We start from the raw sequence: 23,220 nt of genomic DNA on the forward strand, positions 1-23,220 counted from the left end.
TTCAAAATATCTTTGTGTTCAGCAGAAGAAAGAAACTCGTACAGGTTTGGATCAACTTGTGGGTGAGTAAATGATGACAGAATTTTCATTTTTGGGTTACCTGTACCTTTAACTGTCTTTAAGGCTAGTTTTTGAGTTTACAAACAATTTATACAACATTACCAAAACATTTCTAACCCATTTCTCCAAAGAAACTTGCTTTTATTAAACAATTAAGAGTGATAAAGAAATGCCTTCTGCAAAAAAAAAAAAAAAAAAAAGAAAGAAAAGAGTGGCCAGAGTGTGGCGTACTGTTCTTATCTTTGTGATGTGCTTATTTGTTAAATGGTCACAGTTGTGCAAGTCTTGCTCATTCTTGTTAGGGAATACTGTTTGTATTTACTTGCTGATGAACGGAAAGAACTAGACATTCCAGAACATGGATTGCATGTTAATTGATACAACATTCCAGTAGCAGTACATCATTAGTGCCTCTAGAGGGCAACAGCTCACGCAGAACTTCATGAGGGAACTAACGTGCGGAGCAGCAACTAGATTGTATTTCTATAAACAAAGGACATGTTCAAAGGCATAGATTGAACAATTATATTTCTATTGCATCTTTGGCTCTCATTACATGATATTTAGCACAGTCATTGTGTACAAAGGCAAATAGTGGCGAAAAAACATAGTGCACTGTAGATTACCCAGCAAAACCTAAAAATAAAAAAATTCAATAAGTATAAAGGATTTGCACTTTCGAGAAACTCTCCACATAAAGGCTCACCATCTGGGCCTCTCGTACAGGTACACATGAACCCAATGACCTAATTCTTGCAACACTTGGCTCATTAGCATCAGAAGAATATTCACTTGTTCCAGCAAATCTCTTGGTTGTTGTCAGTAGTGAATGACAGTGTGACTGAATTGGCACAAGTGAGAAGAAAAGTCCATGTCTGGAATATTCTGCCTCCAAATGTATTCCACTTGGGGCACTGACGGCAAAACAAAATCTATGTTGTTTTCAGTCATTGTGTAGTCATTTACACAGCTTCGTAGCAACTGATACACATCAATAGACATGAACAGGCATTAAAGGCTCAAAATGGGGACTCACAGAAGCAGCAGCCGTCTTAGGCTTATTGCATAGACCCATCACCATCTGACAAAATACCCTTATTTTAGTTCTAGTTTATTTGCCTAAGTGAGTAAAATGTGTCAGTGGAAGCTTTCGAGGAACTTTCTAGTGAAGGAAGATCCTGATTCATAATGTGCTGGAAAATAAATGCGTATGTGGTGATGAAGACTTCATTTTGTTCTTGTGCTGATTTGATTGTCATTGAAGATTGCGGTGAGGGAAACATACTATTTGTTTATATATCAAACCGATTCAACAAAATCCATTTTCATTCACCCACTAACAAAATAGTTTGCATTGTAGTGTCCTCAAGCATTCATTTATTGGTCTCTATATTCAAATGAACATTCATTTGCTTGCCACACTGTGGTCCCGCCAAATGTTCAGGTCAGGTTCTCTTCCGATCAGAACCACATGACATGGTGGAAAGTAAAATGGCTTTGAGTTTATTTCCTTTATTATACAACACCATTCCTCTGAGGCGCCGGGCAGAAACAGCCGTTATTCCACATCAATTCTTCACTCATCGTCTCCAGCCGTTTCTTTCGGGCTTGCCAGCGTCTCGCCAGAGGCTCGAGAAAGAGAGAAACTGATGATAACAGGTAACACGCACCTGCCAGGTAGAAGGAGCAGTCGTAGGTCTGTGTGTAGTCGTACAGGAAGCCTTCAGGAAAAACGCAATGCGTTAGACATATATTGAACTGTTGGCAGAAGCGATGTTTTCCTTAAATAGAAGTCAATGAAGAAAACAAGGAAAAAAGGTTTTATTTTTTACTTTCCCTTGCGAGATACATTTGCGAACAGTCAGTTACCTAACGCTTAAGATGATGGACAGATGGAGAAAACTTTCTTCACTTTCCACCCCAGAATCTCCCACACCTGTTTTCTGACTGGATACGCTTTTAAAACGACGGCTTGTTTTCGCTACGCAAGCAAAAGCGGCTCATGTCCGGAAAGGCCTTGGGTGGGATAGAAAAATCAGTTTTGCTTCCCTGGCTGCTCATCATTTTTGGTAGGCGGAGAGATTGTGGAAGGGGGCCCTGACAAGATGGTTCATGTTAGCATAACTGTAACAGAGTTCAGAGCAAGGTCTATACTCGCCTTCCTAAAGAGGCCCCTCTGCAAGACTTGTATTTCCAAGAATTGTCCCTCGCTTTACAGCTGTTCTACATAAGGAGATTCTGTATTGGGATGTATTACTGAACATTGCTAATAAATAGCAACAAATAAGACAAATGAATATATGTTCTATAATCCTGAAAGTAGCCTAAAGGTATTTGTTCAGCATTATATTATAATGAAAAACAGTCAGGTCATCCTATTTTTAGATGGGTTAACATGTCTCCCATCTGTAACCCACTTAAATTGGAATTTGAAACTAAATGACCGCAGTGTCCCTTAAGCCGCACACACAGAAGCAGGCTAGTCTTACACATTATCAAGACTGGCCAAGACTTTCCAAAGCTGCAGGTTATTTTCGTGAAATATCAAGACTGCATTTACCTATTGATGCTTGTATGATCTAGTCATGGAACTCATTCAAACTCTACATACCTGCAAGAGGAGGACCTGTGAGACAGCCAAGCCCCACAAAGAACATTGAGAACCCCATCGAGTTGTTCAGCTTTTCAGAACCCACCAAGTCCACCTGGAAAACGCAGACAGGAAAACGAATGATATTTATGACAGATGACATATTGACAGATTATGACTTCTCTGACTAGGCCAGAAGATTATTATTAGATAATTATTATACAGTAATTCAGAATTTTTTTTTCAGCATCATTACTCCAGTCTTTAGTGTCACATGATCCTTCAGAAATCATTCTAATATGCTGATTTGGAGACAGTTGATCTGCTTAATTTTTTTTAAATATTTAAACAGTGATACATTTTTTCCAGGACTTTTAATGATTTTAAAAATTTAAAAATTTTTCACTGTTAACACAAAAATTATATGTCACCTAATCGTATGGAGACCCTTAACTTTTGAATGGAAGTGTATTTATTTCATAATTATTTTAAGGACTTTAAAAATTTTCTAGCACCATATATGAAACATTGCTGCAATGGAGGAGATTCTTTCACATTTACTCACTAATTCAATCATAATAGAACATCTGATTTGTATATCACATTTGGGCAAGTAATGACATTGTGTCGACTCTTCTTGAGGTTCAGGGAGTTCACTTCTTCTGTTCAAAGCAATGTTCAACATAATTGCTTTTTTAAATTCAACAAGCAACACTCATTTAATGTCTATGCATGTTGGCAAAAGACTGTTTCCCCCCAGTGTCTTTTTCTGATTCACTGAGAGTGTTTCCATAGGTTGTAAAAATATTTGAAAGGTAAAACCTAAGATTCCTTCCAGTCAGAGGAACGGGTGCACTGCAGTGCTGACTGTCAATCTATCCCTCTCTCCTTACACTGCCCTGCACAGTATTACAGCACAAGAACTCAATGTCTCAATACTTAGAAAGGTACGGAGACCTTTTCATGAGCACATTTAATAGAAGTGGAGGAACCAGCACTCAGTACTAGGATGTCCTCAAACCCTGCCAACCAGTCCAGTCAGTTTTCTCACTTAAAGACAGAAACACCACCAAAACTCTATGTACCTACAGAACAATTTGCACTAAGATACTCTTTTCAAAACTGTTTAACTTAAGTTCAAAACCTTACATAATACAAAAATGAATAAGTAATACCATATTGACATATATACTAAAACTAAAAATTTCAAAATACAATCAAAACAATTAGATGTAGCAGAACACCTATACAGGTGTTAGTCTTTCAATTTCATTACTATCTATACAAAATGCCAGTACAAAATTATTCAGGAGTCCTATTTTGTTTAGATGGTAATGAAATCGAAAGACTAACACCTTTGTAGGTGTTTAGCTAATCTAATTGTTTTGATAGTGTTTAATTTTTTAGATTCTGAATTTATTTTAATATGGTATTACTGTATGTAGAAAATTGTCTTATTCATTTTGCCAGTACTCACCAGGACAGGAAGTAGTAGGGCCATGTACCCCCCACAAAAGATGGCAAAGAAGATAGCGTAGACCATGAGCAAGATGTAGGAGGTGGCCAGAGGGGAGAGAAGATTGACCACACCACACAGGATCAGGTAGGTCTTATGGTAGTGATATTTGTTAACTAGATTCCTGTCTGTCACCCAACCAGATGCAAGTTGGGACATCGTCTCTGTTATACCTGTGAGACAGAAAAGGCGCTGAACTGATGGACTGAAAATGGACCACTTATTGTTGGATTCTTTAAAGCTTTCATGCTTATACAGTATTGAAGTATTATATTAAGCCACTAGCAGATGGCAACACATTAATGAGTGAGCTTAAAAGTTATGCTAAAATGAAAAGATTTTCTCCTTTGAATAAATCTGAATTTGGTCAACCATCATCAGGCACGCAATAGCTGCGGATTATTTCTTTGTAAATGCCGATCACTGCAGCTTGGTATTTTATATTATTACCTCACCCTCATGTTGTTCCAAACCTGTTTGACCTCTTTTCAGTATGCAAATGAGGCCTGTGACCAGGCCCGGGGCTGTGACTGTCAAGATGCAAAATGACAAAAAGCACCCTAAAGGTGTAATGACAGTGAGCTAAATGACTTGTGCATATTTCAAGTCATTCATTCAATCCTTTCCACGTGTGAGAATTAAATAAATGAATTCTTCTATTCATCAAGGATGCATTACGTTGATCAATAGTGACAGTAAAAACTTTATAACATTACAAAATATTTCTATTTTAAATAAATGCTGTTCTTTTGAACTTTCTATTCATCAAAAAATCCTGAAAAAAAAGTATCACGGTTTCTTGAGCATCAAATCCGCATAGAATGATTTCTGAAGGATCATGTGAGACCGAAGGCTAACGCTGAAAATGTAGCTTTGCCATCACAGTAATACATTACATTTTAAAATATATTAAAATAGAAAACAATTTATATTAATATTTCTGTTTTTGATCATCAAATAAATGCAGCCTTGTGAGTATAAGACTGCATTTATGAGACTTCTTTCCAAAAAATAAAAATAAATAAAATTTCCATCCCAAACATCTGATCTAACAAGAAATAATGAAAAAGAGTGCTTAACTGTCAGTTAATTGCTTTTAGCCTCTGGCAGAATCTATTTTTCAGTTCAAAGAGTGACAGAAGAACAGAAGTAATGATAACAGCTTAGTTATTTTGTGGTGTTCTGTACAAAGCGTTCAGTGCTGGTTTGTATTTGCTGTTGTCTGAGCCGCAGTTGTGATTGCGTGTCCGTGTGCTGCAGAGCATTATTGAACAGTCTAGAAAAAGACCTGATGCAGCACTATTGCAGATTCATACATACGCAACAGATCCAAAGTGTGACACACACTGGTGACATGCAGGCTGCCACAGTTTATTGGATGTATAAAACAAATGCACATATGCCCCATACATTGGATCATATTTATCCTGTAATTCATTCATAATCTCTTAACTAACGAAATGTTTACACAAAAACCTAGAGGTGTTGGCATGATCAACCATACTGACCAGGGCTGCTTCCCAAAAGCATCGTAAGCCTAAGTTGATCTTAGAACAATTGCCACCAATGGTCTCTAAGATCAACTTAGGCTAAAGATGCTTTTGGGAAACACAGCCCAGCTCATGTAGAACTGACGGCGTGGGCTGATGCTGCAGTTCATGCACATGTGGGGTCATTTATTGCTGGCCAGACATAAAACAAAACAGCTGCTCAATGTTTGCGTGTCCTCGGTGCGCCACTAAAGGTGACATCCTGGTGTGCCCCGCTTGGACCCGAAGACATTTTGTGCGTTGTTTGTGTGTTTAAATCCCAGCAGGGCCATTGAGTTTCACAGCTGTTCCTGTCATGCTTTGTACAATGAAACTTCAATAGAACATCTCCGTGACAGAAAGTAGTAAACTGCCTTTAAATGGAGAAGCCTAGTCCACAAAACTCTGTAGTGTATAGGGGGACTTTCACCAGGGTAATCGGGCATGTGACAGGTGTTTGTGTCTTTGTGTACTTCACCCAGTGGACACAAAAGGACTGGACGAATGCAATGTCCCCACTACATCAAAGGCGGACAATAGGCCCTCACTGAGGTACAGAGAGTCCAAATGCATGTCCGATCGCTACTAGCTCATTAAAACACAAAACGTGTTTGGCTCGTCTCCTCGCCCTCTTTTGTCCGCATTGCTGCCTCGGTGGCAAGCCACACAATATCAGGCACTTCAGAACTGGGCACAGAACTACCAAGCTTCGCGTCAGCTACTTGGGCTGTTGCTTAGCGACTTCCCTCAGCTCACCGACTGTGTGTGACCTGCCACGAGGAGGTGAGCTTTAGTTCCCTTGCTCACCCTGCCTGATGTGAAAACTGCAAAGTGCAGGTGGGAGGGGGTGGGGGATAAGAGACGTTTGGAATACGCGAGTAATATATTTACACTGAAAATTGCACTTTAAATACTCAGCACTTAATTAACCGAAAAAGTGTGAAATGTTGGACACTATATTCTCTCAAGTTCCGTAGCGGAGGGGGTGGGGCTATCAGACTCTCATGCTGGATTACAAAATAACCGTATCAAATTCATTCACTAAACGGTAGAGTACTCAGTAAAAAATCATTTTTCAAAAACAAAGATTATTGGAGTACATTTTACAAGAAAATGCTATTTCAGTGTTTCTACTTCCAAATGTCATGTTTATTTCCAATGTGTTACTTGCCGTTTCTTTGTAATTATTTGTGAAACTTACTAGCAATTTTTTTCTGGAAGCAGTTTTTTTTTGACAGCTTAAATCAGGCAAAACAGAAAATGGCAAAATTAAATGAAATACAGTGGCTTCAAAAAGTATTTGGACACTTAAACATTTTAAAACAAATGGCATCTGTGAATAAGTGATGCTAAACATTTCCCTTTGAGACATTTTTCCAGTGATTTATGAATTAAAAAAATGTGCTGTATTTAAAATAAATTATATTTGGTTTGATATTTTGTCAAATTATTTAGAGACATTCATACATTTTAGGTGAGACGCTGAAAAGTGACTTTTTGGCTTACTAGGTATACACGATTGCATTTTATTCTTAATTTATTTTCACAAAATAGTCAATAATTTTATTACTGGTCATTTGGTCAGTTATCGGCTATAACATAAAAATAACCAACAGCTTATCATATCGGTCAGAATTTTATTTAAAATTAAAATAGGGCTGGCACGTTAAAAATACGACAACAGAAATGTCGTGATAAGAGAGCCTTCGTCAGGGTGTGTATTGCGTTAAACATACAGATAATTAATAAGGTGTTGCATGTTTAGATTACTACATGTCCTGACAACATCTTTGTGGGCGTATTCGTTACTACTACCTTTTAGTAACGAAATGTAAATGATTGAAAAAAAGCATGTTTGAGAAACTCATGTGTGTAAATTGTCATTCACTATGGCATTTTTGACAGGGCACTTACAAGCCCTCTGGTTTTAGCCACTGGGCCAAAGTTCATTATTTATGTAAGAGAACTCATTGCATAACACTGCAGATTTTAAACTGCTCACAAATAATTAATGTGAAGTTGGCTGCGTTTGCATCAACCCTTTGAAGCCCATATGGGAGCACATCTTGCTGCAAAGCACAATGGCCTTAGTGCATCGCTCAGGTACGGCCTTTCAGAAACACAGCACTGATGAAGCCAGAAAAAAAATCAGTTCTCTGGCACCGCTAATGACACGCGGTCCACTAGCACTGACATTACAGGGTCTTTTGTCTTTCAATTTTCCACAGCACAGCTCAGCAGTGCTTACGTCCTATTGATTTCTTCTACTGTAACACATTATTAGTGTACAATTAAAGTGTTGCAGCCAGAGAACAGAAATAACAAACATGCTGAGAGGACTTTTTTATGCAATAGGTAACTTTGAAAGTTAGGTAACTTCGAAAGGGAGACCGGGCTTTTGCCATAGTCGACCCCAAATTGTGGAATAGCCTTCTGTTATCTATTAGGCTAATCGCTACAGAATCTCTGTTTAAAACAAAACTTGTGACACTGTCACACATGACACATGTTTTAACCACTCTATATATTATATAAAACCTACCTTTTGCAGAAGGCTTATAAAATGTGAGTCTTTCTGAGCTTGTTTTCTATATGTAAAATGTATTTGTATGTAATTTTATTTTATTGTTTTGATTGCTGTTGTTTTTACAATTTTTGTACAGCACAATGGTCAGCGACAGTTGTTTTATTGTGCTATACAAATAAACTAAAACTAAACTTTTATAATTAGAATCTTCATGTAACCTTTGTCCCCGAACCTTTATCTATATTTTCCCCTGCTAATGCAAAATGAATTCTGTAAAAAGCACTTTATACTTAAAATAGATGACAGTGGGAAAACAAAACTCTAGTGTTACATACTGTAGGTTGGTCAAAGGTAATTTGACTCACCAGCCACAGAGATGATGAAGGAAGCATCCATGGGGTCGATGCCCAGGTTCCGGGCCCTTGCAGACAAATGGAAGTAAGGGATAAAATAAGCCAGCTGACTGAAGACTAGCGACCAGGTGTAGATGCAAAAGAAAGGGTTCTTCAACAGCGAGAAGTCCAGCACTTTTTGGGGGTTTTCAGGAAGAGTTTCTGTTTTGCTGTTCTCAAGTAACGCATCCACAGGAGAAACCCCATTCATCTCAGGGGACGTTTTAACTTGGCTGCCATCCGTTCCGTTCACCCCATTCTGGATGGATTTTTTGAGTTCCGGATGTGGAAGAGTGTTCTGCTCATGAGCTGGGTTCTCTATTATAAGTGTGTCCCTGTGATTGGTGGATGAGCTGTCCATTTTGGAAGTGCCATTGGACACAGGCGTGTTGCCATTCATATTGTTCTTAAGAGGATCTTTCTCTGACCCAGCCTGATGAAGGGTGGAGTTTGACATGTGTAAAGCTGGAGGTCTAACGTTAATGGGCCGCAAAAGCATCCCAGAAGCCACAAGGTTCAGCATCAAACCTCCCAAAATCAACAGAGCTCCTAAAGACAGAACAAAAAACAGTCCGTGTAAATAATAAGATTTATTTATTTATTGAAAGGAATTGACACTTTTATTCAGCAAGGATTTGTTAAATTACTCCAAAATTACAGTAAAGACATTTAAAATGTTACACAAGATGTATAATTCAAATAAATGCAGTTCCTCAAACTTTCTGAACAATTGTTATAATAATGCATCCGAAAGCCAATTACCCTGCCAAGCATACTGATCCAAAAGCAGCTGAGTGAAAGGAGCGAGGGCAAAGGTCAGACCCATGCCAGAGCGTCCAATAGAATATGCAGTTGCCAGTCTCTTTCGGAAATAGGTCACTGTTACAACAGAGGTGGCCTGATAAAGAAGAGCAAACCCGAGACCTGGAAAAATCAAAGTTTTATAGATTACTTTTTGCATAATAACCCTCCAATATTTAACTTTGATTTATAAAACAAAACATTACTAAATACTCACCAACAACTAACCCCATGCTAATGTAAAGGTAGATCACGCTGGTGGCAAATATGCTGGAGAGAAAGCCGGCGCTGACTAAAAGCGCCCCCACTATGGAGGTAACCCTGTTCCCCAGCTTGGCACAGGCCACCGAGGCCAACGGACCTAACGGGTCACAAACAAAGTTCATGACCTGTCATATTGACCATTTGGTTCAAAGGTTGCTATGGTGACCGTACCTCCGGAGAGCCTGAGGCTGGACATTATGGATCCAATCCAGCTGATGCTCTCGGACGAGCCTCCAAACTCATCCTGCAGTGCCACAAAGAAGATACCAAAGCTCTTCAATGTACCCATCACCAACACGTTCACCTGAAAAGACACCAGAAGATTTTAGCTCAATACAAAACACTTCAGTATTATCATAACAAAGAAGCTCTAAAAGTATATAAAAGTGTAATTAATGACATACCAGAAAACAATGCAGAACCACCATCCAACCCCAACCGCCATCTGGTGGGTCCACATACACAACCTCATTATTTTCATTCTTCATGGCCTTGGCTTTTTCTTCATTGCAGGAGGTTTTGGCAGCCTTGCCATCACTGGAACATTATCACATCCACTTAATACATTTAATACACTTACCCCCGGTTTCACAGACAAGGCTTGAGCCTAGTCCAGACTAAAATGCATGTTTGAGCTGTTTTACCTGAAAGCAGCTTGCACTGAGATACCTTAAAATATGTCACTGCCATTGTTTTGTCTCAAGATGCACATCACTAATGTTTTTTTAAAGCATATTTATAAAAGCTACTTAAATGCCCTAATTGAACTAAGGTTTAATCCTGGCTTAATCTAAACCCTGTCTGTGAAACCAGGCTGTACAATACATCAACTAATGAGAGATAAAGTTTCATAAGTATCATGAGACCATGTAGACTGTTCACAGTGTCAGTCCAAATCCAATTATATGTGTATGTATCCGATTGGAATGTGATAAAGCCTCGTTCAGAGTGTCAGTCCAAATATGTTTTTTTTTTTTTTGCATATCCGACTGAAATCCGATCATATTTAGCAAATGTGAACGCGAAAAAAAAAAATAATAATCCATTTTTGAGCAACATTCTTGTGTTTTGAAATCCTATACAAAATGCATTTCTGGAAATCCGTTTCAGTCTGACCGCTCTAATCAGATTTCACGTAAGTCACTTTCTTTCCATTTAAAATGCAAAGTGTCAGACATTGTTATAAATGCGCTGAATGTCGATGCAGAAACAAGGTTGTGTTGTTGTAAAGTGCCGGTCGAGCAGAAGATTACAATATAATGGAGACATGTTTAATTTTGTTTTCAATCCAGCAGCAACGTGGAAGGGTTCACAAAATGATGTTGTCTTAATTACAACATGAAAATATGTAGCCACCGCGCTGGACTAGGCCTACTACGTCTTCTGAGGCAGCGGCAGAAACGTACTCGGTTACTAACGTAACCTCGGTTCTCTCTAGAGAGGGAACGAGTACTGCGTAATAGCTTACGCTAGGGGAAAAACTCTTTTCCGCGAGATATTGAAGCCAAAAATTATCCTTAATTTTTTATTAATGTAAAACGCTTTGCAGCAGCAAGCAGACATAGGCGAAACAGCTCGCGCGCCTATTGGTTGCTCTGCAGCAAATGCAGCAGCCTATCGAGAGAGACTCTGCGTGACGTAATGACCAATGGGGGCAATTCGCGCCCATATCGTCACGTCCCGCCAGAAGGGGCGTGGTCTCACCCTATAAATATGCTCGTTAGGCTGATACAAGCTGGTTTTTATCACTGAAGCGAACCAGAGCGTATTCCAAGCACGGCAAGATACGCAGTACTCGTTCCCTCTCTAGAGAGAACCGAGGTTACGTTAGTAACCGAGTACGTTCTCTTACGAGAGTATCTCTCGTACTGCGTAATAGCTTACGCTAGGGGAACACAATGCAACACGCCGTGCGTACAGGGATCCAACACCAAAGTCCCGGGGGCCGAAGCCCAGGGCTCATGTAGTGCATAATCACCATAAACTCACATAGAGTGGAGGAAGACAGGCTGGAAGCGTCATTCCCTATAAAAAAAGCACCCAGCGGGGCTATTATATGACAATAAAACGCGCAGCCAGGGTGAAAGCTTTCAGCCTGATCTGGGTGGCCATACGTGTGTCAACACTCATGGGGCTGCAGTAAACTCAGCATCTGGGCCGCACAGCGGGGCAGATAGCACTGAATTTTAGACCGCCAAAAGCTTAGCTTGTAAGGCGGGTACCTCCAGGTTATAGTATTTTATAAATGTAGACGGCGAGGCCCAGCCCGCGGCCGTACAGATATCTTGCAGGGAAACCCCGCTTGACCATGCCCACGAAGAGGCCACGCCTTTCGTGGAGTGCGCCCTGACACCCAAGGGGCACTGTAGGCCCTTCGCAGAGAAAGCGAGCGCAATGGCATCCACTATCCATCTGGATAGGCTCTGTTTTGAGGCGGTGAGTCACTTGGAACGCCCGCCAAACAAAACAAAAAGCTGCTCCGTCTGTCTGAAAACAGACGAGCGTGACACATAAGCTCTCAATGCCCTGACGGGGCAAAGGAGACTCGCATCCTCCTCCTCACTGAGAACCGGAAGGGCGGACAGGGAAATTACCTGGGCCCTGAACGGTGTATTGAGGGATTTCGGGACATACCCGTGCTTTGGTTTGAGAATGACCTTCGAGTCATTAGGCCCAAACTCCATACACGACGCGCTTACTGAAAGCGCCTGTAAGTCCCCTATGCGCTTCACTGAAGCGAGAGCCATGAGAAACACTGTTTTGAACGACAGGCGTTTCATGTCCACCAGCTGGATTGGCTCGAACGGGGCGCCTTTCATGGCCTCCAGGACCGTGGAAAGGTCCCACGTCGGGACTGAAGGGGGCCTGGGAGGGTTCAGCCTCCGAGCTCCCCTAAGGAAACGCACGACTAAGTCGTTTTTCCCCAGCGACTGGCCAGACACCGGTTTTGCAAACGTTGCTATGGCCGCCACATATACTTTGAGCGTGGATGGGGTCCTGCCCTTATCCAGTAGCTCTTGAAGGAAGGAAAGCACTTCCGAAACCCCGCATTCCACAGGTGAAAAGCTCTGGGCTTGACACCATGCAGAGAAAACAGACCATTTCGAGGAGTAGAGCCGCCTGGTAGACGGAGCTCTAGCCTGCGCGATCGTGTTTAACACTCCTTCTGGGAGGCTAGCGGGTACCCGTTGATGGCCCATGCGTGCAGGGACCACAACTCCGGGCGAGGGTGCCAAATCGAGCCCTCCGCCTGAGAGAGGAGGTCTCTCCTCAACGGTACAGGCCATGGGGCAGTGCTGGTCAGCTGCATCAGGGCAGGGAACCACTTCTGGTTTGTCCAGAGCGGAGCTACGAGCAGCACTGGGCATCCGTTCTCCCTGATTCGTTCCAACACCTGAGGCAGGAGCGAGACAGGAGGAAAAGCATATAGGGGGCAGCAGGGCCAAACATGAGCCAGCGCGTCCTTGCTTTTCGAGAAAAACTCCGGGCAATGAGCGTTTTCGTGGGACGCGAATAGGTCCACCTGTGCTCTGCCGAACGTTTTCCACAGCAGCTGGACCGTCTGCGGGTGCAGCGACCATTCCCCTGCTGGAACATTGTTCCTGGACAGTCTGTCTGGTCCCACATTCAGGTGACCAGGCACGTGCGCTGCTCTCAGTGAGAGCAGGTTGTGCTGAGCCCAGACCAGGAGGCGTTCCGTCAGCCTGTGAAGGTTTCGTGACCTGACGCCGCCCTGGCGATTTATGTATGCCACCACTGACATGTTGTCCGACCGGACCAAGACGTGGTGGCCTGTTACCTGGGGACAAAAACGCCGTAGCGCTTTGTCGACTGCTATCATCTCCAAGCAGTTTATGTGAAGGAGCTTTTCCCGTTCTGACCACAGGCCAGCTAGCGGTCTGCCCTCGAGCAGCGCTCCCCACCCAGAGGTGGAGGCGTCCGTAGACACCACCTTCACACTCGAAGCGGTCCCCAGACTCACACCTGACCGATACCAGTCGGTATTTTTCCAAGGTTCCAGAGCTGAAACACACTGAAGGTCGACCCTGAGGCGAAACAGACCCGCTGTCCATGCCCTGGGTGGAACCCGCGCTTTCAGCCACATCTGCAGTGGGCGCATGCGGAGCAAGCCCAACTGGAGTACAGAGGCTGCTGAGGCCATCAGCCCCAGCATTTTCTGAAACCTTTTGAGCGGAACTATCGCCGTGGCGGAAGGATTTCACGCCGCGCTGAATATTTAGCACGCGCTCTGGTGACAGGCGTGCTGTCATGGACAGCGAGTCCAACACGGTTCCCAGAAAGGAAATTTTCTGACTGGGAGACAGAGAGCTCTTCGCCCAATTGACTGTGAGGCCCAGCTCCTCGAGGTGCTCGAGTAATGCGGCCCTGTGTTCTATGAGCTCCGATCGTGATCGAGCTAGAATCAGCCAATCGTCCAAGTAGTTCAGGACTCGCATGCCCTGAAGTCTCAGGGGTGCGAGCGCCGCGTCCATGCACTTCGTAAATGTACGAGGTGCTAGGGACAGGCCGAACGGCAGGACTGTGTATTGATATGCCTGGCCCCCGAAGGTGAATCTCAAGAATCGCCTGTAATGGGACGCTATTTGTATTTGGAAATAGGCGTCTTTCAGATCTATCGACATAAACCAGTCCCCGTGGCGCAATTGCGCGAGGATTTTCCTGGTCGTAAGCATCCTGAACTGGCGTTCGACAAGCACTCTGTTCAGCTGTCGTAGATCTAAAATGGGTCTGAGACCCCCATCCTTTTTCGGCACCAGAAAATATCTGCTGTATAGGCCCCCTTCGCTCTGAGCCTGAGATAAAGGTTCTATAGCCCCTTTGCTCAGTAGTTTCGCTATCTCGGCACGAAGTAGATGAGACACTTCGTTTTTCACCGTAGTTTCGACACGCGCCGTATAACGGCGCGGGCGTCGAGCGAATTGTAGCGAATAGCCTCTGTTTATAGTGTTCAGCACCCATTCTGATACCCCGGGAAGCTTTGACCACGCATCTGCGTGAATAGCTAGGGGCAGAATGAAATCCGGGCTCTGGTCGCGGCAAAACGGCAGCTCGAGAGCCCGGGCATACTGGGAACACAACACCTTGTTTACAGCGTTCGAGGCGGGGGGCGCGCTGATCACAGCGGGCGGCCTGACCGCGCTCAGCTTTTTTATGGCAGATTGTGCAGAAAAAGCGAGCGGGGGAGATCCCGTAGGAATCGGCGTGTCTGTGAGAAAATGTGGGCGCGGGGCTGCGGGCACATTTATTACACTGAAAACACTGTCGTTCATGGCCGACTGAATGTGTGTTGGTTTCGTTTTTACAGAAACCAAGGGACACGCAGCATGTAGTGTGAGCGGGCATGGTGACATGGGCGCGTTTACTACATTGTTTGCACAATCGACCTGAGTCGATTTTATTTGTGCTAGCCCTGCACCGTGGCGGGCTGTGTCTGGGTGTGGGAATGGGCACTGGGTGGGCATTCTTACAACACTCATAACACCATCGGCCGTGGCCGGATTGTTTGTGCGAGCCCTGCATTTTTGCGGGCTGTGTTTGTGTGTAGAAATGAGCTCTGGGTTGTAGGCATTTTCAATACACTCATAACACCATCGGCCGGAATACCAGAAAATACACCATTTATGTGATTTATCTGGGTCGCCGTGGGAACAGCATTTGTGTGCAGGCAAGCGGGCATGGTACTGGCTTGCTTACTGCAAAATACACTGGAACAGTCACATTTTCTGGAACTGAACGAGCGAAAATTTCAGTGGAAGTCTGGCCACGGCGAGACTGAAACACCGTCGATTTCCTAAGAGGCTAGGAAGACTTGTGTTGGTTTCGTTTTACAGAAACCGTGGTAGTGTTTGTGGGCACTGGGTTGTGGGCAAATTCACTACATTTAATGCACAATTGACATGCGTCGATTTCATTTGTGCGAGCCCTGTACCGTGGCGGGCTGTGTTTGTGTGTAGAAATGAACACTGGGCTGTGAGCATTTTATTACACTTATAACACCATCGGCTGTGGCCGGAAAACCAGAAATACAATGATGACATGATTTTTCTGGGTCGCCATGGAAACGGCCTTTATGTGCAGGCAAGCGGGCCGTGGTACCAGCTTGTTTACTGCAAAATACACTGGAACAGTCGCATTTTCTGGAACTGAACGAGCGAAAAGTTTCGGTGGAAGTCTGGCCGCGGCGAGACTAAATTTTTATCTGCTGCGAGAGCCGGGATCGAACACGGGTCTCTCGCGTGAAAGCTTCAAGTTCCGCCACTGGGCCACAGGGAGAACTACACTAGCGCAAGCAGATAAGAGAGCGTCATCACAGTTTTGTGTGTGTCGGCTTTTGTATGCAGGTGTGCGTGTTATACAACAGGCTCATTGCTGCAATAATGACATTTTCAGCCGCTCAAACTAGGAGCTGAGAAATGTTTGAGAAATGGAGATTAATCCGGCCTCGGCGGGGACTAAAACACACTCTTTTCTCATTTGCCGGTGACGCACGCCCATGGGGGGCGGGGTAGATTTCTTATAACGCAAAGAAAGCTAGCCGCGGTTTTTAGGGCTCGCGGTCTTGATGCTGGCCCGTTACCTTGACGACTCGCGGACAGAAGGCGGAGGTCCACAGAGCTCGCCTGTTGCGCGGCGGTTGCGCGGGCGCCTCCCAATCGAGGCCGATGCTTTCCACGGCTTGAGAGAGCAGACGCATCAGCTCAGTCTCAATGCCGGCTCTCTTACCAGTGGTCTGGCGGGAAACGCTAGCGGAGGGGAGATCCACGGAGCTCGCCCAATCCTCACTATCGGATGCCAGAAGAGAACACGCCTCGGTGGGTTCGTCAAACTCGTGGATGGACGCGGCGGCAGGCGGCGGCCGTTGTCCGTCAGTGAGCGACTCGAGCGAAGCCGGCGAAGCTGGCGGGCGAACCGGCGAGCTTTGGCGGGCTGGAGAAAGCTCGGGAGCGCGCTGGGCGCGGCGCTTCTTGCGGCGCGGCACCACGGCGGGCTGCGGTGAAGGCTCGGAGAATGATGCCAGGCGAGTCCTCAGAGTCACCATGAGCAAAAGCTCGCAATGAGGGCATCCGCCGTCAGCGAGCGCGAGAGCCGCGTGATCCTCACCCAGGCAGGAAACGCAGATGACATGCCGGTCTCCATCGCTGAGCGGGGCGCGGCACGAGCCACAGGAAGGCATCTTTAAAAAGACGCAGCTCTTTTTGTGAGAGAAGTGTGAGTCGCGTCAAGTAAGCGAGCAAACACTCTCAACAGAGTAAATACACACAGAGTATGAAAGGATATAGAACGCCGGAAAGCGCAGCAGGTACGGCAGTTGAAGGCGGCGAGGCCAGCGACTCCAGAGCTCGTCCCGCTGAAAGGCTTGCTTCGACGGCGCGGCTTCTCACTCCGGATCCAGCGATGCGTGTGCTTCGCTGAAGAGGTAAAAATCAGCTTGTATCAGCCTAACGAGCATATTTATAGGGTGAGACCACGCCCCTTCTGGCGGGACGTGACGATATGGGCGCGAATTGCCCCCATTGGTCATTACGTCACGCAGAGTCTCTCTCGATAGGCTGCTGCATTTGCTGCAGAGCAACCAATAGGCACGCGAGCTGTTTCGCCTATGTCTGCTTGCTGCTGCAAAGCGTTTTACATTAATAAAAAATTAAGGATAATTTTTGGCTTCAATATCTCGCGGAAAAGAGTTTTTCCCCTAGCGTAAGCTATTACGCAGTACGAGAGATACTCTCGTAAGAGAACATAGGTGGCTGCTGGTATGCGCGGCTTTATTCCATGCTGTTGTCTTTGCCGGTCTCAAAACACGTCTTCATTCAAAGGCTATTGTAATTTTCTGCCTGACTGGCACTTTTTAACAACACAGCGACCTTTAGCATGTTTCCTATAAAAACGTCTGGCATGTTCTCCGTGACTCGAGAAAGCTACGTAAACCACGCAAAATTCGATTAGAGCGATCAGACTGAAACAGACTTCTAGAAATGCGATTTGAATAGGATTGTGGCTGAAAACGGATTTCATGTGATTTCTCGCGTTTACACTTGCTAAACGTGATCGGATTCCAAACGGACATGCATAAAGATCAGATTTGGACTGTCTGGACGAGGCTAAATATTATTGTAGGCTGCTGTTAATTTTCTGGAACATACAAAAAAAGGGCTTCCGTGAACAGATTAGGTAATTTACATCAGCAGGTTCAATGAAAACAAAGACAAATGTACCAAAAATTTGTCCTTTTTGATTTTTCCAATAATTTCTTTTCTATCTCTTTTGCTCTGGACCCAAAAACAGTATCGCCAGCATAATGTGGTGTGATCTGAGGCTATTTAATTATTTTCTGTTCCAGGGGGTAGTAGATTATGATGACATCAGTAGTACCATGCTCTGTTTAGAGTGGTTAAAATTTGAGAAAACATGGGGATGCCACTGGTTTAATCTGGTGATCAGTAAGGTGAGGTGTTTTGGATCCAGGCCTGAGACCTCTTTATTTACAGCTGATACAGCTGAATACAATGTGTGTCTAGTACAGTCTTCAAAATGACACAGAGAGACTGAGCGAAAGAACGGTCAAAGGGTAACGGGTTCGTTCAAACAAACACCTGGCATAAAGTTAACCAAACTGCGAGTCCCTGTGCGGAGGTGGTGGATCCTTTGAAAAATTAAACAGAGATAAATACTTGCTCAACTATAAATACAGAGCAATCAAAGTCAGCACCACAGGTGGTTGCAGCTGAAGCAGGAACATTATGAAATTTGCTGATTTTAAAATGTATGTGAGCATATTTACTGTACACACATCTGCATAGAATTATAATTTTTTTATCTTAAAGGTATAGTTCAATCTCCAAGATCCAAAAAGCACCAAAAAACAAACAAACCTCAAAGCCTCATAGAAGTAGTCCATATGATGATATGATTATATATATATATATATATATATATATATATATATATATATATATATATATATATATATATATATATTTAAAATAAACGATTCGATAGCTTTGCATGAGAAATAGACTAAAATGTAATGCTTTATTAACTGAAGTCATGGTCACCATTCACTTTCATTGTATGGAAAAGAGCAGCTTGGACATTCTGTTGTAAACATCTCCTTTTGACTTTTAAAGTAAATGACAAGAACATGTTCTTTGTTGAATGAACTATCCCTTTATCTAAAGACTGGCCCACACTAAGATTTTTAACATTTTATCAGATTTTCAAAATGTGAGAGACCACAAACATGACAATAAAAAAAATTCATACATTTAACAGTTTTGTTCCCATAGTGTGTGGAGTGCCGCAATGTGACCAAGACAGCACACCACACACAGATTCCATTCACAAACAAAAAACAAGAGTCCCGACTGGACATGGAAAAATCTCACAAAATCTGTTGCGATCATTAACACACATCACACCACAGGGAAATCTGATAAAAAATAATCTGTAGAACCATCAAGATCAGGAATGGGCAACTTCAGTCCTGGGCCATTGTCCTACAGAGTTTAGCTTCAACCCTAATCAAACACACCTGAACAAGCTAATCAAGGTCTTCAGGATTACTAGAAAGTTACAGGCAGGTGATTTTTTCAGGGTTGGAGCTAAACTCTGTAGGACAGTGGCCCTCCAGGACCGACGTTGCCCATCCCTGATCAAGGTAATCTGAAATTTACCAAGGATTTTCGGAAGAGGAGAATTGAGCCCAAAATCGGCCTGATTATCTTGAAGTGTGTATGCGGTTAAGTGTGTATAACTTTTAAAGACAAAAACAGTTCTGTAAATTCAGTGTTTCATTGATGAAAACACAACTGTGTCAATAAAATATGTGGTTTGTCTCGTTCAAGTAGTTGGCTGTTCCTTCAAGAGAAGATAGACATGTGGAGAGGCCAAAGCATGCAGAAACTGCTTAGAGGATTACAGAGCAATGAATTGGGCCAGTGTGTTGTAAGTGAAAACATTTCCTTCCATGTGCTTACCGCGGGCCACCCCGGAGTGTGTCTCCATGTGTGTGTGCTTGCATGCATGTATGCAAGATCACAAGTGTAAATGCCTCGGTTCAAGGGAAAGTGCAGGAAGTTATATTGGTTAGGTACTGCAGCAGACTACCATCCACCCTGTTCCTCACTCCGACACTATCACTCAAAAGCCTCTTAAAAATCCCAAAATTGCATTTTTGGTAATTGCCCTAGGCAGCAAAATTGAGTGAGCAATATTAGTGAAAAATGCATATAGACAAAAAGGGCCGTCCATAAGGCACTCGCAAGTCTTAAAGGAATAGTTGACCCAAATTCTGTCATCATTTACCCACCCTCAAGTTATTTCAAACCTATATTAAGTTCTTTCTCTGCTTAACACAAAGGACGATATTTTGAAGAATGCCGGTAACCAGACAGTTGATGTACCCCATTGACTTCCATAGTAGGAAAAAATAATATTATGGAAGTCAATGGGGTCCATTAACTGTTTGGCTACTGACATTCTTAAAAATATCTTCTTTTGTGTTCAGCAGAAGAAAGAAATTCATACAGGTTATAAACTACTCGAGGGTGAGTAAATGATCACAGAATGTTCCTTTTGAAGTGAACTAAGAGCAGAAACTAAACAAAACATTTTAACATCCTAAATATGACATATTCAATTTTAGTCACTAACATGGAAAAGGAGAGTTGTGGATTATGACAATAATGTAAAATTCACTAAATCGATCAATAATGTTAGAGTCATGCTGATTAAATAAAAGGACATTGAAATTGCAGACTCACCAGTGTTGCTCTTTTGGCAGCATAGTTGTAGCACTTGAAAATGAAGGGCCTTATTTAAGTGTCATCTTCTGTATGAAGCTCAACTAGTAGATCCCGTATTTGACGAACCTGTTACACAAACTCTGTTATAACTTGCTGTGTTTTGGATCTTCCCCACACAAGAATCTTTAATCATTGGGTGTTCAAGGTGTGAGCATACTTAAAATAATTCATTTTCACATGCGTGCTGCCAGACACATGACACAGATATTCTTACATTCATTGTTAGAAATGTCTGACTTGGGAATCACAAGCCTTCATAACTGCGGTGACTTCTGAGGAGAAAAGTCAGAGTAGTAGGCCTACTGCTTTTGGCGCTTTTTTTTTTTTTCAAAATTGTAGTTGTTTGCATTCCCGTGAGGAACTTTACACCCCTGTGATTGTGGAGCAGTTTTTCTTGTATTGGATTTTTGCAGGGGGTTGGTCCTTTTTAATTAGTTATATCACCTTAATTCAAGTGAGAATTGCATTTAAATCTATAAATCTCACTCATTTGAAGAATCTGCAAATGCTATCTTGTCATTGTGACATTACAGCTAGGGGAAGGAAATCCTTTGACCTCTCCATTGATTTTCTGTATGTTTTCTAAACACATACATTCACAGAAATACATTTCCACACATTGGCTCCCAGTGTCTTCACATCAAACATTTAGATTCTACTAAACATAAACAACTTATTCAATGTAAAAACAATGTAAACAATGTAAAACATAAGAGTAGGTTTGGTAAGATTAACAGAGCATATTCTAACTTTGGGAGAAAGTGTCTATACAAGTAGCCTATATTATGACACAACATCTGTCTCTTCTAGTCTACTTTATTAAAGCACTGCCACTGCCATAAATGGCCGCGTGACTCCTAACTTTTATTTAAACAAACGTTTTGCACCCTTCAAAGATGCACATTGGGAACGCACTGTTCAGGACATCCCACATGTCTACAACGTGATCATCCTCAAACATCAACAACTACATCGACGACAACTAAGTGAGGTTGTATAGTTAAACGTCTAAACACTTAAGCTTAGTTTATAATCCTATACCATGGCACAAAACATTGGGGAAAATCACGAGGGTGTTGCACTCTGCACTTACCCCAAACGCCAAAGCTGATGCTGTCGCGCGCTGTCCGCAGCCGCATAGCGCTCGTGTGTGGTTCGCGCGAGCCCAGCGGCGTTCATGTGAGTGCGCGCTACTGGAGTGCAGTACTTTACACCTATCGATAACAGTCGATGAAAAAACAATGTCATTAAAACTCCGGCATTGTAGGCTACGATCAATGCTTCATGTTCTGATAAAACATGTCGGGTTTTACTTTACTGTAAGTGCAGTAGCCGCAGTAGCCGAACACTAAAACAAAGTTCATCCCAAAGAGGTTACCTGCCGTTTCACACGCATTATGTTGCCTATCAAATTTTTCTAATAAATTAAATAATTAACACAACAGCGAAAACACATTACATTTGCTAGCTTACAATGGTTCAACTAAAGGTAAATAAATTCGAAAAGTAAATAAAATTATCCTTTTGTTCAAGTAAAGCATTAAATAGGCTAGCCTACCTTACTGAACTCAGAAATCCATCAAAATAAAAGTGAAATTAAAAACATTCGCTATTAAAATGACCCGTGAGAGAGACACTTAAAAAAGAGAGACAATAGAAAAACTATATTTAACTTGTGACATGTCTGCAACCGAACAATTTATTCTTTCTGTCAATTGTCAAGGACCATTTCATAAATAGAAACATATGGTTGGCGACAAAAATAAGGACTTACCATATTTTCCGAAACGGTATCAGTCAGTTTATTCCAGATTTCACTTGTTAAGACTTGATTTGTGTAGACGTTTCCTAATGCGCGCATCTGCGGTTGCGCTGCGGGCAACAGCCGTGGATTCCCCGGTTACAGCTCCTCCTATGTGCTGGTATATCTTATCAAAATCATCCCTGAACATGGCTGGACTCCCTGCGCTAGATTTCTCTTACTTTCTGAAAGTTTGCCCCTAGTCTCTGAGTATCTCGAGGGTCACATCTGACCGGCACAGATCGGATGCAATGCGCTCAGGCTGTGCAGAGCCAAATACTGGCCCCTAGTGCATTTAATGACCATGTGACCGAAACCTAGTAGCCAAGTATTCAAGTGGAACAAATTTCAGAGGCTTTCCTGGACTGTGGGTATTTGAAAGAGGTCACTACACTGTGACAGCTTCAGGGGCAAATTATGAATGCATAGATATTCAGATCGATATCACAAAACCCTAAAGGCAGTAATGTGAGATGCTCAGGTGCTTAAAGGGTTGGTTGAAGGCAGGTTAATATTTGAGGCTGTTAGAACACAGGTAAATAGACAGTAATGAATGACAGACTGTCCTGAATGATCTAGATATTTTAATACTGCAGCAGGTAAACATTGCCATGTGTCAAGTGTCCTTCTTTAGTCCGGTCTCATTATGGCACAATGGGTCAAACCTTCCATAAATACACCTGCTGTATTCTGAAATGGTATAATAACCATACAAATGTACTTATCTGCTGACTTAAGCACACACAAACCTTCTGCAATGTTTAGTTGATCCCGAAATTGTCAAACTATTTGGAGCTGCAATTCAGATAATATAATCTGTCCTCTCGGTTGTGTATGGCATTATACAAAAAGATATAGTGCAATTCTTTCAACTGTGTTTTCTCTTAATAGTCATGAAATGTTATGTTTACCCACAC

The 23,220-nt window shown here is 42.8% G+C and overlaps 1 protein-coding gene across 3 annotated transcripts; it reads right to left on the minus strand.

Annotated features, from left to right (window-relative positions):
- Positions 1 to 409: 409 nt before the first annotated feature.
- slc16a4 (solute carrier family 16 member 4) lies at positions 410 to 22,745 on the minus strand. 3 transcript variants are annotated; one of them, XM_056260994.1, is made up of 12 exons: positions 22,277 to 22,745; positions 21,596 to 21,716; positions 21,097 to 21,157; positions 20,461 to 20,568; positions 10,084 to 10,216; positions 9,851 to 9,983; positions 9,633 to 9,776; positions 9,377 to 9,538; positions 8,588 to 9,163; positions 4,128 to 4,339; positions 2,672 to 2,765; positions 410 to 1,781 (listed from the first exon to the last, which is right to left on the minus strand). In XM_056260994.1, exons 4-12 carry the CDS (start codon positions 20,481 to 20,483, stop codon positions 1,576 to 1,578), a joined length of 1,683 nt encoding a protein of 560 aa, XP_056116969.1. In that variant the 5' UTR covers positions 20,484 to 20,568; positions 21,097 to 21,157; positions 21,596 to 21,716; positions 22,277 to 22,745; the 3' UTR covers positions 410 to 1,575. The 3 variants fall into 3 exon arrangements, with proteins under 3 accessions (XP_056116969.1, XP_056116968.1, XP_056116970.1); XM_056260993.1 differs by lacking the exon at positions 21,097 to 21,157; XM_056260995.1 differs by lacking the exons at positions 21,097 to 21,157; positions 21,596 to 21,716.
- Between the last annotated feature and the right edge of the window lie 475 nt (positions 22,746 to 23,220).

This window comes from Rhinichthys klamathensis, unplaced genomic scaffold (assembly GCF_029890125.1).
Source record: "Rhinichthys klamathensis goyatoka isolate OS25496 unplaced genomic scaffold, OSU_Roscu_1.1 h1tg000180l_1, whole genome shotgun sequence".
In the NCBI taxonomy this organism is placed as follows: Eukaryota; Metazoa; Chordata; class Actinopteri; order Cypriniformes; family Leuciscidae; genus Rhinichthys; species Rhinichthys klamathensis.

What these genes read in the sequence shown, in the direction of transcription:
- slc16a4 (XM_056260995.1), bottom strand. Translation starts at nt 20,483, where the DNA reads ATGCTGCCAAAAGAGCAACACTG. An exon ending in GGATCAGTATGCTTGGCAGG is followed by an intron (nt 9,164 to 9,376) that starts GTAATTGGCTTT and finishes TTCTGTCTTTAG; the next exon opens with GAGCTCTGTTGATTTTGGGA. An exon ending in CCCTACTACTTCCTGTCCTG is followed by an intron (nt 2,766 to 4,127) that starts GTGAGTACTGGC and finishes TGCGTTTTCCAG; the next exon opens with GTGGACTTGGTGGGTTCTGA.